This window comes from Trichomycterus rosablanca, chromosome 2 (assembly GCF_030014385.1).
Source record: "Trichomycterus rosablanca isolate fTriRos1 chromosome 2, fTriRos1.hap1, whole genome shotgun sequence".
NCBI classification, from domain to species: domain Eukaryota; kingdom Metazoa; phylum Chordata; class Actinopteri; order Siluriformes; family Trichomycteridae; genus Trichomycterus; species Trichomycterus rosablanca.
Window position 1 is genome coordinate 61,115,101 of NC_085989.1, and position 16,178 is coordinate 61,131,278.

At 43.4% G+C, this 16,178-nt stretch overlaps 1 protein-coding gene across 1 annotated transcript in view; it reads left to right on the plus strand.

The window, feature by feature from the left end:
* LOC134300118 (NACHT, LRR and PYD domains-containing protein 3-like) overlaps positions 1–14,362 on the plus strand; it is an 82,867-nt gene extending 68,505 nt beyond the window's left edge. The window contains exons 14-23 of the mRNA XM_062984780.1: positions 99–192; positions 315–455; positions 2,159–2,245; positions 2,455–2,598; positions 7,612–7,740; positions 8,892–8,978; positions 9,556–9,710; positions 10,653–10,818; positions 14,018–14,185; positions 14,275–14,362. Of these exons, the coding sequence (XP_062840850.1) occupies positions 99–192; positions 315–455; positions 2,159–2,245; positions 2,455–2,598; positions 7,612–7,740; positions 8,892–8,978; positions 9,556–9,710; positions 10,653–10,818; positions 14,018–14,185; positions 14,275–14,285 (1,182 nt within the window). The 3' untranslated portion in view covers positions 14,286–14,362. The remainder of the gene's footprint in view (positions 1–98; positions 193–314; positions 456–2,158; positions 2,246–2,454; positions 2,599–7,611; positions 7,741–8,891; positions 8,979–9,555; positions 9,711–10,652; positions 10,819–14,017; positions 14,186–14,274) is intronic.
* Positions 14,363–16,178: the final 1,816 nt, after the last annotated feature.

Sequence of the window (16,178 nt, forward strand, 5' to 3'; positions counted from 1 at the left end):
AGTGCTTCTATATGGTAAGTGGAGCTGATAACATGGATAGTAAGTGTAGAAACAAGGAGGTGGTTTTAATGTCTCTTCTCTGTGTATTTTCTTTACAGATAGATGAAAATGTTCTTACCAGGCAGAGGCGCAACCACACCAAAGATCCATACCCCATCTACACTGTGATTGATCAGGAAGGACTGAACACAGGTACCTTGTGTAAACAGTCCAGATCAGATCAGATTTGATCAGAACTTCACTTCACACACAGCCCTCGTCAGGTCACGTCACAGCATCACGAGTGTGTGTTTATGTGTATTTCCTCTCTACAGATGTTTGGTTCGAGATCACTCCTCATGAGTCTGGTTACTCTCTCTCTGGAGCATTTGTGAACTCGTCTTGTCTGGGATGTAAATTTAAGAACGGGACTTTGATTAAGAAACAGTCTCAGATGGACATGCTGTACCTACAAGGTAAAACCTTAAATAGCATGAGAACTACTGTATATCCCAACCTTCCTATCCTAACCTGTCTTCCAATGCAGTTACATGGATGCAAAGCACAAGTGTAAACATTCCTTACTAAGCTATCACAGTGCTCCCTCTTGTCGAGATATTGACTTACAAGTCAGGTCCATGTGCAGAGTTTTGACCCTGCTGTATGTGGTAGATTAAGTCCTGATTCTAAACATCACTTTTCCTGTTTAGATTTACTCAGTTTGGCTTTGCATTTTTGCAACGCCTTCCAGTGGTACACCAATATTATGAGAAGGGTTGGCATGCTTGCGGGTTACCTTTGGGTGGTCTGGTGGTCTCTTAACTTTCAAACACACAAGGTTTGGACAGCTACAATAAAGAAGGGTTTTTCAAACCCTGGGTGGGTTGTGAGGCTCAGATCAAATAAACTAATTTATACTGGCACATAAACATGAAATAACACGAACACCGCCTTGTGGAGGCTTTACGGTGCACCTTGTAAAACACAGTGGGACCAGATCACCACCATTATCATTAATGATGTTTATTTTTTGTTTCGTTTTGATGCATTGTTTGTGTTGCCTGGGTTGCGGTAAAAATCATGGACAAAATGTGGGTCACTTTAAAAAAAGTTCAAAAACCCTGATCTAAAGTACCCCTAGGTGTGAGGGGTGTATGTATATTTTAGACATGTGGCCCACTGTCTCCAGTACTGGCTTCAGTCCTCCATCATGATGTTGCTATAACTGTGTTGGACATTCCCCACCATTGAAGAGTAAGGCGAACAAAACCCAAGTACAAATGTTTACTCATGTAAGTGTTAATGTAAAAGTAAAATAATACTAAGTTAAAAAGCCACTAACAAAAGGGAGGCCAAATTAATAGAAACCAAAAAAGGACACAAGAATATCCGCAGCCGCAACGGAGAAAGTAGGCAGAACAGGGACAGAGCAGAACTGAGAACTGGTCATCATTATATGACGGGCTGCTCCGGCTGGAAAAGGCATGTCATGCTACCAGTGAAGTTTCATCTTGAGTCCCAAAACAATGCAAGACCAGAGTAAATTCCCAGGAACCAAAAGAATGACAACTCAGCGGAAGACCAGGCAACAACTTCAGAGAAAGGCAAGTGCGCAAACAGATGTTGGTGAGAATGACACGGAGAAACCACCTAGGGCGTATCAGCACTCATTATAACACCCAACTGTGCCTCCGTGCCCCATCTGATGCTTAAAATGGACATAGGGTGTGTTCAAAAACCTAATTAGCTGCCTTGCTGACTTACTGCCTACATAGGCAGCTGCCTCAGTAGAGAGGATTCTAATAAGTCATTGATTTATAAGGCAGGTTATTCGAACATGCTACTTAGCGATAACATCAGATTTCGCTTACTAAGCTAACACAGTTAGCATCATGCCATTCGAACCAATGGGATGGGGTAGCACAATGTGCTAGCATGTGAACTAACATTTCCCTTCGTCTAATTCGTCTAAATTCGCTGACAAGCTAGAATTTACAAATAAGGATGACATAAATTAGTTGAGTGATATATAGTCATGTAGAGAGCTCACTAGGTTTTCATACACACCCATAGAATAGAGGGACACGACTCCTAAAATGGATCAACAGCTGAATGACATTCAGCAGGCACTGTGTTACAGATGCGAATGGTACCGGTCATAATCGTGTGATGTTTTCAGGTCTGTGTGGCAGTGCTCTAGCTGAGAGGAAGGAAATTCTCAAGTGGCTACGGCACTATCTCTCTTCCTTCACTAGTCCACCAACTGGTATGTTTTTTTTTTTCTTTCATATGTTTGTATATGTAATGTATGTCATGCCAGTCTTGGGATTCCAATCATTTCTGCAGCTGGTCTTTTTCTGTGACTGAGTGATTGGCACACACTTCATTGTCTGAAGTTCCATGTTTATATGTAAAATGAACAGTGCTGGTGATGTTGATCTGTTATTTTATTTATTTACTTTTTTTTTTTTGCAGATTTATCAAAACTCCAGAAATATAAAATAGATGAGCATTGCTGGTTCCTCCTGAAACATCTGGATCTGAACCTCCGTGCCTTGATAGCGGATGAGGACAATACATCAGTTCACATCAGTTACTTCAAATCAGAACTACTGAGCGGTAATGTTCATGTCTACATTTACATTTACTCCTTTTTACTATTTCAACAAGACACCAAATATATTTAAGTAAAAACAGAATGGATTAGAATAGAATGCCTTTATTGTCATTGCACAGTGCACAACAACATTTTTGGACATCTCCTTGACAGTACATGTATGTACACACACACATATATAGACGTTTTTACAAATAAACATATACACATCTAGATACATAAATATATGTGTGGTTTTAAAGAACTTTAAAGAAAAAAAAAAAAGGTTATTGCGCCTCGATGGTCGTGTTTGCTCTATGGATTCTCCTTCATGCCCCCTCCAGCAGCTGTAGGATGCACTGCAGTCAGCATGGCACCAGATATCTGTGAGAACCTACCAGGTCACTCCCAGCCTGTTTAGCTGCTGTCCATGCTGCACACACTGCTTAAAAATCGCTCATAAAAATTAACAAAAGCTGAATTCTGAGCTTGGTTTTGGATTATTGACTGAATATATAGCCATGGCCCAGGTTTTACTTTTTGGGCAGATGAGCCAGATTGTTCAACAGTTCTGGTACTTTATGGAGTCTGTGCTGCCATATATCACAACAAGTTTTGCAGTGGGGGTAAACAACCCCAAAACATCACAATAGTCCACCATACTTACCCATAATCTGTGGCGTCTTTGGCACAGAAAGCCTGGTGGGGCACAATAAACTCTGTATAGGTGTGGCCCATCGGTCAGTATCCGACTAATCAGTGAAACTACACCCAAACCTCCTTGTTCAGTGGATCCAAACACAAATGCACCTCATCAATGAAGTCACAGATGCATAGATTAACACAAAGAACAACACACTAGTCTTGGAAAAACACAAAGCCTTAAGCTGTGTCCGAAATCTCATACTTCCATACTGAACAGTACGCGAAAGCAGTACGCGAGAGCGGTTAGTATGTCCGAATATGTAGTATATATTAAAAAGTATGCGAAACACACCCGGGTGACCTACTGCATGGATATAATGCAACTGGAACTGCAAAGGCGTTCGTAGCGAAGAAGAAAGATGGCGGAAAGCGGAGTAAGACAACCATGTTATATACATATACATATACATATGATTTAGTACAACCCTGAATAACGTTATGAGCAGCTTTGTGAAAAACGATAAAATTAATTTTGTTCATAACCATTTTAAAATTGTTATAACTGTGGCGGTGAGACGTCATGCATCACATGACGTTAGGGTGGCCACATTCATGGTCGCAAAAAGGAGGACATTACACCCCAAAAAGGAGCACATTACACCCAAAAGGAGGACGTCATATTAGGAACAGCGGGACATGATACTGCAACACACAGAATGAATCCAGAACCCATATAACAGAGTTTTTGACCAATTTAAGCAAGAATTCTATAACAAATTATTGTTTTACTCACTAAATGTTGTGTCTACTTCTCATATTTAAGTCTATTCCTCGCTGCCTCCAAAACTTCACTTTTTGGCATTTTTACAGCGTTCCTGATCATGAGAGCTGATTAATTGACTCAGGTGGAGATGTTTACAGACCAGAGCAGGCGGGCGAAATTCAACCACCCAATCACTAGCATTTAGAGGGCGGGACTTTTGCGATTGGCCAGTGGTAGCGCTGTAAGCAGTCAAATGAGGCTGTTAAACCAATGAAATACAAAGCATTTGTTCTGGCATGTACCTGTGCCAATGACAGTTAATATTGATCAAAAATGAAAGCAGTTCACTCCAAAAGTGTTACGTGGGGGGGGGGGGGGGGGGGGATTCTCCATAGAGGAAATTAGAGAATGACCCGAACTCGCCATCGCGATGTCCGGGAACAGCTGGCTCTGTCACTAGTCGCCCCATGCTGTCACCAGGCAAAAGCTCACCTATAGGAAACAAGAGAATGATCCGGACCCGCGTCAGCGCAGTCCGTGTAAACCGGTGGCTCTGTCACTAGTCGCACCATGCTGTCACCAGGCAAAAGCTCACCTATAGGAAACAAGAGAATGATCCGGACCCGCGTCAGCGCAGTCCAAGGAAACCGGTGGCTCTGTCACTAGTCGCCCCATGCTGTCACCAGGCAAAAGCTCACCTATAGGAAACAAGAGAATGATCCGGACCCGCGTCAGCGCAGTCCGTGTAAACCGGTGGCTCTGTCACTAGTCGCACCATGCTGTCACCAGGCAAAAGCTCACCTATAGGAAACAAGAGAATGATCCGGACCCGCGTCAGCGCAGTCCGTGTAAACCGGTGGCTCTGTCACTAGTCGCCCCATGCTGTCACCAGGCAGAAACTCACCTATAGGAAACAAGAGAATGATCCGGACCCGCGTCAGCGCAGTCCAAGGAAACCGGTGCCTCTGTCACTAGTCGCACCATGCTGTCACCAGGCAAAAGCTCACCTATAGGAAACAAGAGAATGATCCGGACCCGCGTCAGCGCAGTCCGTGTAAACCGGTGGCTCTGTCACTAGTCGCACCATGCTGTCACCAGGCAAAAGCTCACCTATAGGAAACAAGAGAATGATCCGGACCCGCGTCAGCGCAGTCCAAGGAAACCGGTGGCTCTGTCACTAGTCACACCATGCTGTCACCAGGCAAAAGCTCACCTATAGGAAACAAGAGAATGATCCGGACCCGCGTCAGCGCAGTCCAAGGAAACCGGTGGCTCTGTCACTAGTCGCACCATGCTGTCACCAGGCAAAAGCTCACCTATAGGAAACAAGAGAATGATCCGGACCCGCGTCAGCGCAGTCCAAGGAAACCGGTGGCTCTGTCACTAGTCACACCATGCTGTCACCAGGCAAAAGCTCACCTATAGGAAACAAGAGAATGATCCGGACCCGCGTCAGCGCAGTCCAAGGAAACCGGTGCCTCTGTCACTAGCCGCACCATGCTGTCACCAGGCAAAAGCTCACCTATAGGAAACAAGAGAATGATCCGGACCCGCGTCAGCGCAGTCCGTGTAAACCGGTGGCTCTGTCACTAGTCGCACCATGCTGTCACCAGGCAAAAGCTCACCTATAGGAAACAAGAGAATGATCCGGACCCGCGTCAGCGCAGTCCAAGGAAACCGGTGGCTCTGTCACTAGTCGCCCCATGCTGTCACCAGGCAAAAGCTCACCTATAGGAAACAAGAGAATGATCCGGACCCGCGTCAGCGCAGTCCGTGTAAACCGGTGGCTCTGTCACTAGTCGCACCATGCTGTCACCAGGCAAAAGCTCACCTATAGGAAACAAGAGAATGATCCGGACCCGCGTCAGCGCAGTCCGTGTAAACCGGTGGCTCTGTCACTAGTCGCCCCATGCTGTCACCAGGCAGAAACTCACCTATAGGAAACAAGAGAATGATCCGGACCCGCGTCAGCGCAGTCCAAGGAAACCGGTGCCTCTGTCACTAGTCGCACCATGCTGTCACCAGGCAAAAGCTCACCTATAGGAAACAAGAGAATGATCCGGACCCGCGTCAGCGCAGTCCGTGTAAACCGGTGGCTCTGTCACTAGTCGCACCATGCTGTCACCAGGCAAAAGCTCACCTATAGGAAACAAGAGAATGATCCGGACCCGCGTCAGCGCAGTCCAAGGAAACCGGTGGCTCTGTCACTAGTCACACCATGCTGTCACCAGGCAAAAGCTCACCTATAGGAAACAAGAGAATGATCCGGACCCGCGTCAGCGCAGTCCGAGGAAACCGGTGCCTCTGTCACTAGTCGCACCAAACTCGCCGTCACGATGTTCGGGGAAACAGATGGCTTGATCGTCAGCCGCAGCTGGAATGCAACCAATCCGTTTAGCGCAAGGAACACACCGAACTCGCCGTTGCGTCATTCGGAGCGATGACTGTATTCCCAAAGACCGCTTAAGAGGCGGGGGAAAAACAGCCAACCCGGAGCGCTTGCATAACGGGTTCGCAGGCTGAATTCCCAAAGACCGCTTAAGCAGCGGGGGAGAACAGCCAACCCGTATAGTGCAAGGAACACGCCGAACTCGCCGTCGCGATGTTCGGTGAATCGGGTGGTTTGTCACCAAGCTAAAGCTGGAATTAAACCAACCCATATTGTGCAAGGAGCACGCCGAATTCGCCGTCGCAAAGTTCGGGGACAGGTGGCCATGTCACCGACCGCGCCTCAGCACGATCGGGAAGCCGCACACCTGTTTAGCACACGGGACACACCGAAATCGCCGTCGCGAAATTCAGGGAACCCGTGTGCTAAATCACCAGCCACACCTTGCTGTGACTGGGAAAAGAAAAACAAAAAGCCGACTTCAAACTAAAAGAAACCAAACCAAACGAAACAGGGACAAAGGCACGACAACCTGCAGTTGCACAGTGCCTGCTTAAATAAGCTGCCTCTAATTTAAGGCCTTTGTTTCAGAGGATCTGTAATTCCTGCGACGCCGGGAGACAAGGTGAGTTACCCCCAATGCCGCAGGAAACCTTACAAAAAGGAGGATTTTTAAGTGTCCGTCCTGCGTTGCGTGAATGGAGGACTGACAGCTGAAAAGCCGGACTGTCCGGCCACCCTACATGGCGTTGGTAAGATGGCAGACGTAGTACGTACGAGGTTGCTTACTGCATTACCGGTCAAGCAGTGTATACTGCCTCTAATCTAGTTTGCACCTAGTAAGTGTGCGATTTCGGACGCAGACTTAGACTTTGATTTGATGAGGGAGATCTACAGATGCTTTCTTGGACTTCACGGCTTGTTTTTTCCCCTGACAGTGCAGTATAAATGTATTGTGGGAAATCATGGGCGCTTATAGACCCGAGTGTGCCTTTCCAAATTCTGTCCAATCAGACTCCAACGGAGTTCTAAACACGTTAGGATTATTAGAGCAATCATGAGCACAGTCTGTAGTGTCACAGCAAAGGGTCTGAATACTTTTGTGAATAAGGTCTGTTTATAAATTTTTTAAATAACAAAACACATTACAACCTTTTCACTATAATAACAGGTAGGTGTGATGTTCTATGTTACATAATGGGCAACATATTCATTCAGAAATCATTTGTGTGTATTCAGGAGGGTTTAATGGTGCAGGTGTTTATGACAACAGCTGGATTTTATCAGAAACCCCGAACTCAAAAGTGGACATAAACACACAAACACTGGATCTGTGTAAAATGTTCATGTCCCGCTACTGTGGACTGGGTAAGTGTAACTCATGTAATTATTTGGTTAAACAAACACACACACATCTTATACATTTGTTCTTTGGTTATTTTGTCAGCTACAGAGGATATACATATACTGACTGTAGCCCATCTGTAGCTCTTTACACTTTGTTACATCTTCTATTATACTGATCAATAGAAAGACCCCCACTGACCAGATGATGGTCCAGATGGTGGTGGACAATTCTCAGCACTACACTCACACTCTCTATTTCCTCGGCTGCTCCTGTTAGGGGTGCAGTTTTTACACCCGGATGCCCTTCCTGACACAAACCTCCCTATTAATCCGGGCTTCAGACCAGCACTACAATGCACTGGTTTATGCATCCTAGCAGCTAGGTACCTATAGAACAATTCAGTGTTTCCAATTAGCCTGGCTGCATGTTTTTGAACTGTGGGAGGAAACACACGCAGACACGGGGAGAACATGCAAACTCCGCACAGAGATAACCTGGACAACTCCACCTGGGGATCAAACCAGGACCTTCTTGCTGTGAGGTGACAGTGCTACCCACTTAGCCACACAACACTACACTCACACTAACATGGTAAAAACAATAGTTTTTTTAGATGCAGCAGTGTTGTTGGGGTTTCTAAATACTTTACAAGCTAAATTTAAGTCAAAATCAGAAAGCTATAACATTAGGATTCTGGTCACTAGGGGAAGTGAGCAATTGAATCTACATTTACATTTAATCTACATTTAAAAGCTCAGAACTGGGGCACTTGAATGGTGCGGCATTCACTAGCACACCAGCTGACATCTTAAACTCACGAGTTCGAATCTCAGTTCTAGAGATTTAGTTCTAAATGGGCATAAAAGGTTTTCTCAGAACTGAAGCAATTACGACCTCTGCTGGCTGATCGATGTCGCTTTGTGACTCTTCAAGCAAAATATGGATCTCCATAAGAACTCGTCTGGTGCAGGTGAAAAGAAGCGGTTGGCTACTGATGATGTGTTAGTCACAGCTCTACTTGATCAGGAGTGGAGGTCAGCAGCAGTAACAGGAAAGCAGAAAGTGCAGCTGGTAATTGGATATGACTAAATCGGAAGGAACTAGAGTGGGGTAGATAAAAAAAAAGCTCAGAGCTAAAGATCAGATGAAATATTTTGTTAATTTCTTTCAGATAGGACTGCTGCTGTGGTGAAAGCTTTACAACTAGCAGCTAGCTGGACATGGGGGACCACCTACAACTTCTTGTACAACATGGAAGGTAAGAAACCTAATGTTGTGTCGGTACAGATATATGTAATGTAATTGTTTATGCTGTAAATGCAACCTTATTTTTAGCCAATTATGCTGTACAATCTAACACACCTAATTCAGTCGTCTAACTGCTAACACAGGAGCTAAATGCAGTCTTAGACAAACAAACAACCAAAGGTAATGGACAAAACAGCAAATACATCATGATATATTATTATGAGGGAACTAATTGTTGTCATTTACCCCTAGAACTTTATTACCTTGGCAGTGGTTGCTTAGCAGTTAGGTTACTGGACCTGATCAGAAGGATGAGGGTCTATGCCCTGTCATCCTAACCCTCCTAGCCATTAGTTGCTTGGATTGTTAGGTTTTCACTGTTTTTCCCTCATATGCCTTAACTGGAATGTTGTAACTTCTCTAAGCAGAGAATATTAAAGATTTTTAAGAGACGTAGGAGGTGGAGATCTACGACTGCACTCAAAACAAGCTAAATCTATGTTCATTTCACAATTTGCGGAATCATCTTAATCTTAGAAAAAGATGATTTACTGTATATATGATGTTATGCTTGAATATCTGAACAGTGAAGGACGTGCCCAGACCTCTCCTGAAATCAAGGACGAGACAGTACAAGGACGCTGGGCTTTTACTGAACTCATCATACATATCAGTGCTGAGAAAAGAACGAAACATTGACCTCATCATTTCCCTGGACTTCAGTGATGGAGATCCGTTTGAGGTAACACCTACACATGTAGACTTTTATTATTAATACCATGCCATGCTAGTACAGCACTTCTTCTCCTTCCAACGTGACCAGCAGGGTTAAATCTGCGGTATGTAGTTTTGATGTCTTCACTGCTAGAAATGTATTATTGCAAATAACTTGTGGAAGAAAGTTTTGTGATGTTGGCTGTGCTGTGGATTAATCTAATGGGTGGGAGTGGCTCATTAGTAAACTTTTTAAGCAAATTAAAACAGTGGGTTCAAACCTCTGATTAAGGCCAGTTAGTTTAAGCTAACGGCTGGGCGGTTGTAGCCTAGTGGTTAAGGTACTGGTCCAGGAATCAGAAGGTTGCTGGTTTAAGCCTCGCCACTGCCAGATTGCCACTGTTGGGCCCTTGAGCAAGGCCCTTAACCCTGATTGCTTAGACTGTATATTGTCACAGTAATGTAAGTTACTTTGGATAAAGGCGTCTGCTAAATAGAATAGATGCTAAATAGAATAAATGCTGAAAATGTAAATGTTTCACTGCAAACTGACCACCAATCATAAGGTTTAGTGAGGCTAGTAAAAACATGACTATTTTTTATTTAATTTAGCCAACAGGTTTGACTATCTGCTGAATTTTCCTTTCTTTTGGAGGTACAAAAATGATGTAAAATCTTTTTAATTTCTTCGGAAGACTCACATTCATCCTAGATTATGTTTACATTTGTTACATTACAATTATGACTGAACATGATTTAAGCAATTAAGGGTTAAGGTCTTTACTCAAAGGCCCAACAGTGGCAACTTGGCAGTGGTGGGGCTTTAATTGACAACCTCCTGATTATTAGTCCAGTACCCTAACCACTGATCTACCACTGCCCTCCAGTGGTACATTAAACCAACAGTATATCAGTGTGTTTAAAAATAGAAAGGAAGCATTATTAAATAAAAGTTTATTTTATTCTACAGACAGTGGAGAAAGCTGCTAAAATGTGTGAAGGTCTGAACGTTTCTTTTCCTAAAGTCCACATACCTGAAGATCGAACTCAACCGCGGGACTTCTACGTGTGTAAAGGCTACAGCAAAGCTCCCACTGTGATCCACATCCCCCTGTTCAACACTGTCAACTGTCCAGGTAAATACACAGTCCACTCCACAAGCTTTTTCAGTTTAGTTCACTAGTACAGAAAGATTTCCAGTGTTTTCACTTACACCTGCAACACACTCCAAAGAAGTTGACGCACCCCATTTCATAATGGATGTTGCTGTTTGAATTCTTTACTGATAAGAGTCCATATTAAGAATGGAGAGTGGAGAGATTTTGACAGTGAAATAAATGTTAACAAATGATTTTTCAGCAAGTGAGATTTGTAATTCACCTGTGCAGGCTGGCAACACCAGCCCAAAGTATAGTATTCTCAGTGACCAGGGAAGTCTGCAGAATTATCCCATGCCCTCAGCATTTTTTCAACCACTGCCACCAGTGCTTGTAGATCACCCGACCAGGCCTTGGTCATTAACAACTGAAGCCTCAGTTAATTATATGTTCATAGTTCCTGGTCTTAAATCTGTTAAGAATTAGTATATATTCATTCCTATATTCCTTTTTAATTAAATACCTATGAAAGGCAGCTTGAAAATCACTGCTTTCTGCCTTTGAGTGCAGTTCACCTATACTGTCCCAATGATTTTGATTTAAATGGGTTTGTAGAATCTAAAAACACTTTTTACAAATAAAAAAAGCTCTTTTAGGTTTACTTTTCTAAAATAATAATAATAAATAGCACTGTAGTGCACAGTACGTTCGTCTAGGTTTCTGGTATAATGTTTTACATCTGGTTTTGGTAGATGGAAAAATGTAACAAAACCACCTTGTGCTTAAAGTTTAGTAATTCTATCAGAAAACGTAAGAAACGTCAGTTCATTATCCCCCTTTTTGAGTGAACTGCTCCACCTGGGAACTAAACCCTGGACCTTCTTGCTGTGATCTGACAGTGCTACCCACCAAGCCACCACCAATTCCATTCCTTTGTCCAAAGATTGTGCACAAAAGTCGTTTCTGCTAACAGTACAGTTTGGATTTAGTACAAAGCTGTTCATAACTATTCCAATAGATGGAGCTCAATAACATAAAAGAAAATTGTGACACCACTATGAATTCAAATTCACCTGTGGCGCCTTAAATACCTAACTTAACTAATTATTTACTTAATTACACTTTTATAATCTGACAGATCTCGAAATATTTCACTTAAACCCATATTATAATCACTCAAAACATAAACATACCTGAGAGAAGTAGAAGTTAGCTCACACAGATAATACAGCTCTCTCTCTCTCTCTCTCTCACTGCCTACTGATAGCCGAGAAGCTAACTGAGCTAAACATCATCACCTTTTAATACACAATCGACGTAAAATCGTTACAGCTTTATTAAAACACATATATATCTCTAACATTACAATATACACGCGTAGTTTAAACAAGACATAAGGCTTTTATGAACTTATTAAGACATTTATTTGACATTTCTTACCTATACAAATATCAACAAAGCTTTTCACAAAAAGCCCGGGAAACAGCCTGAGGTAATTGTAGGTGTAACGGTTATAATGGTTATAACGGTCACATCACCACAGGGAACCAAACATTAATATAGGAGTAAATCTCAAACTATTTAACTATTAATAAATAATTATTCTGTGGCATCACATAGATGATCATAACAAAGGTTTAAGGTTCACATCACAAACATCTCACAATTAATATTTTGGCATAATAATGAAATGTGTTTATATTTATGTCAGACATCCCAAGTTGCAAAAACTCATTTCCGGGAGGTACTTAGTGCACTAGACAGTATATTAAACAATTCATTTATGTTCCCTACACAGTGCTCTAGATTGTATATTTGATCATAGATTTGTTCGCTACATAGTGCACTAGACAGTATATTAGATATGAATTCATGTTCGCTACATAGTGCACTAGACAGTATATTAGATATGAATTCATGTTCCCTACATAGTGCACTAGACAGTATATTAGATATGAATTCATGTTCGCTACATAGTGCACTAGACAGTATATTAGATATGAATTCATGTTCCCTACATAGTGCACTAGACAGTATATTAGATATGAATTCATGTTCCCTACATAGTGCACTAGACAGTATATTAGACAATTGATTTATGTTCCCTACACAGTGTGCTAGATTGTATATCAGCAATAAGCCACGAGAGGCCGTGCGTTACTGTGATTTTAGCACGTGGATGACGTTTTTGGCACGACGTGAAGCGGAGTGCCTAAAACTTCTTTCCTGTGCTAAAATCATAACAGTAACGTACGGTCTCGAGTGGCTTATTGCTTTTATAAAACGCCGGTCAACATAAAATACAATAAATACAACAATGTTTCATTCATAAATGTATTTATTGTGTATAAACTTACAATAACGCATTCTTCCACAACGCAAAATAGTTCGATTAACAGTGTTGCTAGGCAACATGAGGGCAAAAATAACATTAAGTTTTTCTATTCAGTGGCGTATTAATATGGAATGATGTGAGGTGGTCACAGGTGTGCGTTTATCGGGGATTTTACAACGGCTTCGAACGCGGCTCAGCCAATCAGATTTTAGGACCGGAACTATCCGTTTTATAAAACAGAATTAATATGCGATCGGGAAAAGTCTGTGTCTCCTGCGTGCGTGCGTGCGTGCGCGCGCGTGCGTGTGTGTGCGCACCCTTCGCCGTTCGTTCTAGATTCCGGGAGATTTTATCTGACTTTCGGGAGACTTGGGATGTCTGTTATGTAAAAATTATCCCAGTTACACAAGTAAGCAAACCCAATGAAAATAGAGAGAGCTAATGCTAACACATTTCCCACATTGTTTGTTTATTAGGATTTTAACGTCATGTTTTACACTTTGGTTACATTCATGACAGGAACGGTAGTTACATGTTACACAAGATTCATCAGTTCACAATTTTATATCAAACACAATCTTGGACAATTTAGTGTCTCCAATTCACCTCACTTGCTCGTCTTTGGACTGTGGGAGGAAACCAGAGCACCCGGAGTAAACCCACGCAGACACGGGGAGAACGGACCGCCCCACCTGGGGATCGAACCCAGGACCTTCTTCCTGTTAGGCGACAGTGCTACCCACTTAGCCACCGTGCCGCCCTACATTTCCCACAAACACACACTTAACTTCTATGGAAATATTATATGATGGGTTCTTTGTTTATCTGGCTGTCCTGTGTTGTTGTCAATACATATCAAAAATAATCAGAATAATGTTTGTAATTGTATTTTGTTTTCATCAGGAGCAGTTAAGGAGTGGAAAGAGAAATATCCAACAACAACTATGCATTACACTGCTCCCATGATCTCAGATCTTCTGGAGAAAGCTGCATTAAACATCCGAAACAACAAGAAGAATCTGCTGAACGTGATTAAAGAAATCGTTCAAGAGAAGAAGCAAAACAACGCCTGTAATTAATTAAGAAAGCGTCATTACACATTACACATTATTCATCTTTATTAATAACATTGTGGGTTGTCACTGTGATGTCTTTCTTAGCTAATGGTTAACCACTGCCCCCACTGGGAAAATCAGACCATAACCTCATCTACCTACAGCCACAGTACAAACCACAACCACACGCACCTTCAGAAAATGGTCCCCAGAGGCAGATGAGGCTCTTCAGGACTGTTTTGCCTCCACTGACTGGAGTGTGTTGCAGGAATCATGGGGTGAGGATGTTGAGGGGATCACAAACTGTGTAACGGACTATATTAACTTCTGCACGGACATTGCTGTTCCAACAACAACTGTACGCTGCTATGCTAATAACAAGCCCTGGATAACCAGTGATGTCAAGAACCTCCTGAACAAGAAGAAAAGGGCTTTTAAAAACAAGAACCAGGAGGAGCTAAGGAGCGTACAAAAGGAGCTCAAAGTCTGCTTGCGTGAAGCAAAAGAGTCCTACAGGAGGAAGGTGGAGCGGAAGCTGCAGGAAAATAACATCAGGGAGGTCTGGGATGGTATGAGGACCATTACAGGCTACAAGCAGAGTAATGACAGGGCAACAGATGGTAACGAGGAGAAAGCGAATGAGCTTAACCTCTTCTTCAACCGGTTCGACTGCCCTGTTCCCAAACTTACTGCTGGTGACTGTTCAGTCATCACCCCCTTACCCTCCCCCTGCCTGACGACTACTCCAACCACCACAATCATCACTACTCCTGACGATACAGACGTCACCCCCTCACCCCCTGCCACAGCTACTGATTCACACCTCCCTTGGGAAGTTAACACAGTCCGCCCTTCCCCCCTTCCACCTATCATCACTGCAGACCAGGTCAGAGGTGAACTGAAGAAAATTCGTACCAGGAAATCAGCGGGTCCGGATAAAGTATGTTCAAGACTACTGAAGTCCTGCGCTGCTGAACTAGGTGAACCACTTCAGCACATCTTCAACATGAGTCTGCGACTAGGAAGGGTCCCAACACTCTGGAAGACATCGTGTCTTATCCCTGTGCCCAAAAAGAGGTGTCCGAATGCGCTAAATGACTTTAGACCAATTGCGCTCACCTCGCACATCAGTAAGACCATGGAGCGTCTGCTACTCCGCCTCCTCAGACCCCAAGTACAACACACTGTAGATCCACTACAGTTTGCCTACCTGGAAAAGGTGGGGGTTGAGGATGCCATCACATACCTTCTTCACAGAACCCACTCTCATCTGGACAAGGGATGCAGCGCTGTAAGAATAATGTTTTTTGACTTTTCCAGCGCCTTTAACACCATACAGCTTCTCTTACTCAGAGACAAGCTGACTGGAATGCAAGTGGACCCACACCTTGTAACCTGGATCACTGACTACCTCACTAACACACCAAAATATGTTAGACTGAAGGACTGTACATCAGAGTCAGTGGTCAGCAGCACAGGAGTACCACAGGGGACTGTACTTTCCCCCTTCCTCTTCACACTCTACACATCGGACTTCAGCTACAACTCTGAGACCTGCCACATGCAGAAGTTTTCAGATTACACAGCTATTGTGGGATGTGTCAGGGATGGCCAGGAAGAGGAGTACAGGAACCTGGTGAAAGACTTTGCTGTGTGGTGCAGGGTGAACCATTTGCAGCTAAATGCATCCAAGACAAAGGAGATGGTAGTGGACTTTAGTAGGTCAGGGCAACCCTCACAGCCAATGTCAATCAAGGGGAGTGATGTGGTGGTGGTCAAGACCTACAAATTCCTAGGGGTGCATCTGGATGACAAACTGGACTGGTCAGCTAACACAGACATCTTGTACAGGAAAGGACAGAGCCGGCTCTACTTCCTAAGAAGGCTGAGGTCCTTTAACATCTGCAGGAAACTTCTCCACATGTTTTATTAGTCTGTGGTTGCCAGTGTCCTTTTCTATGCTGTGCTGTGCTGGGGTGGCAGTATTAAGAAGAAGGATGAAGCACAGC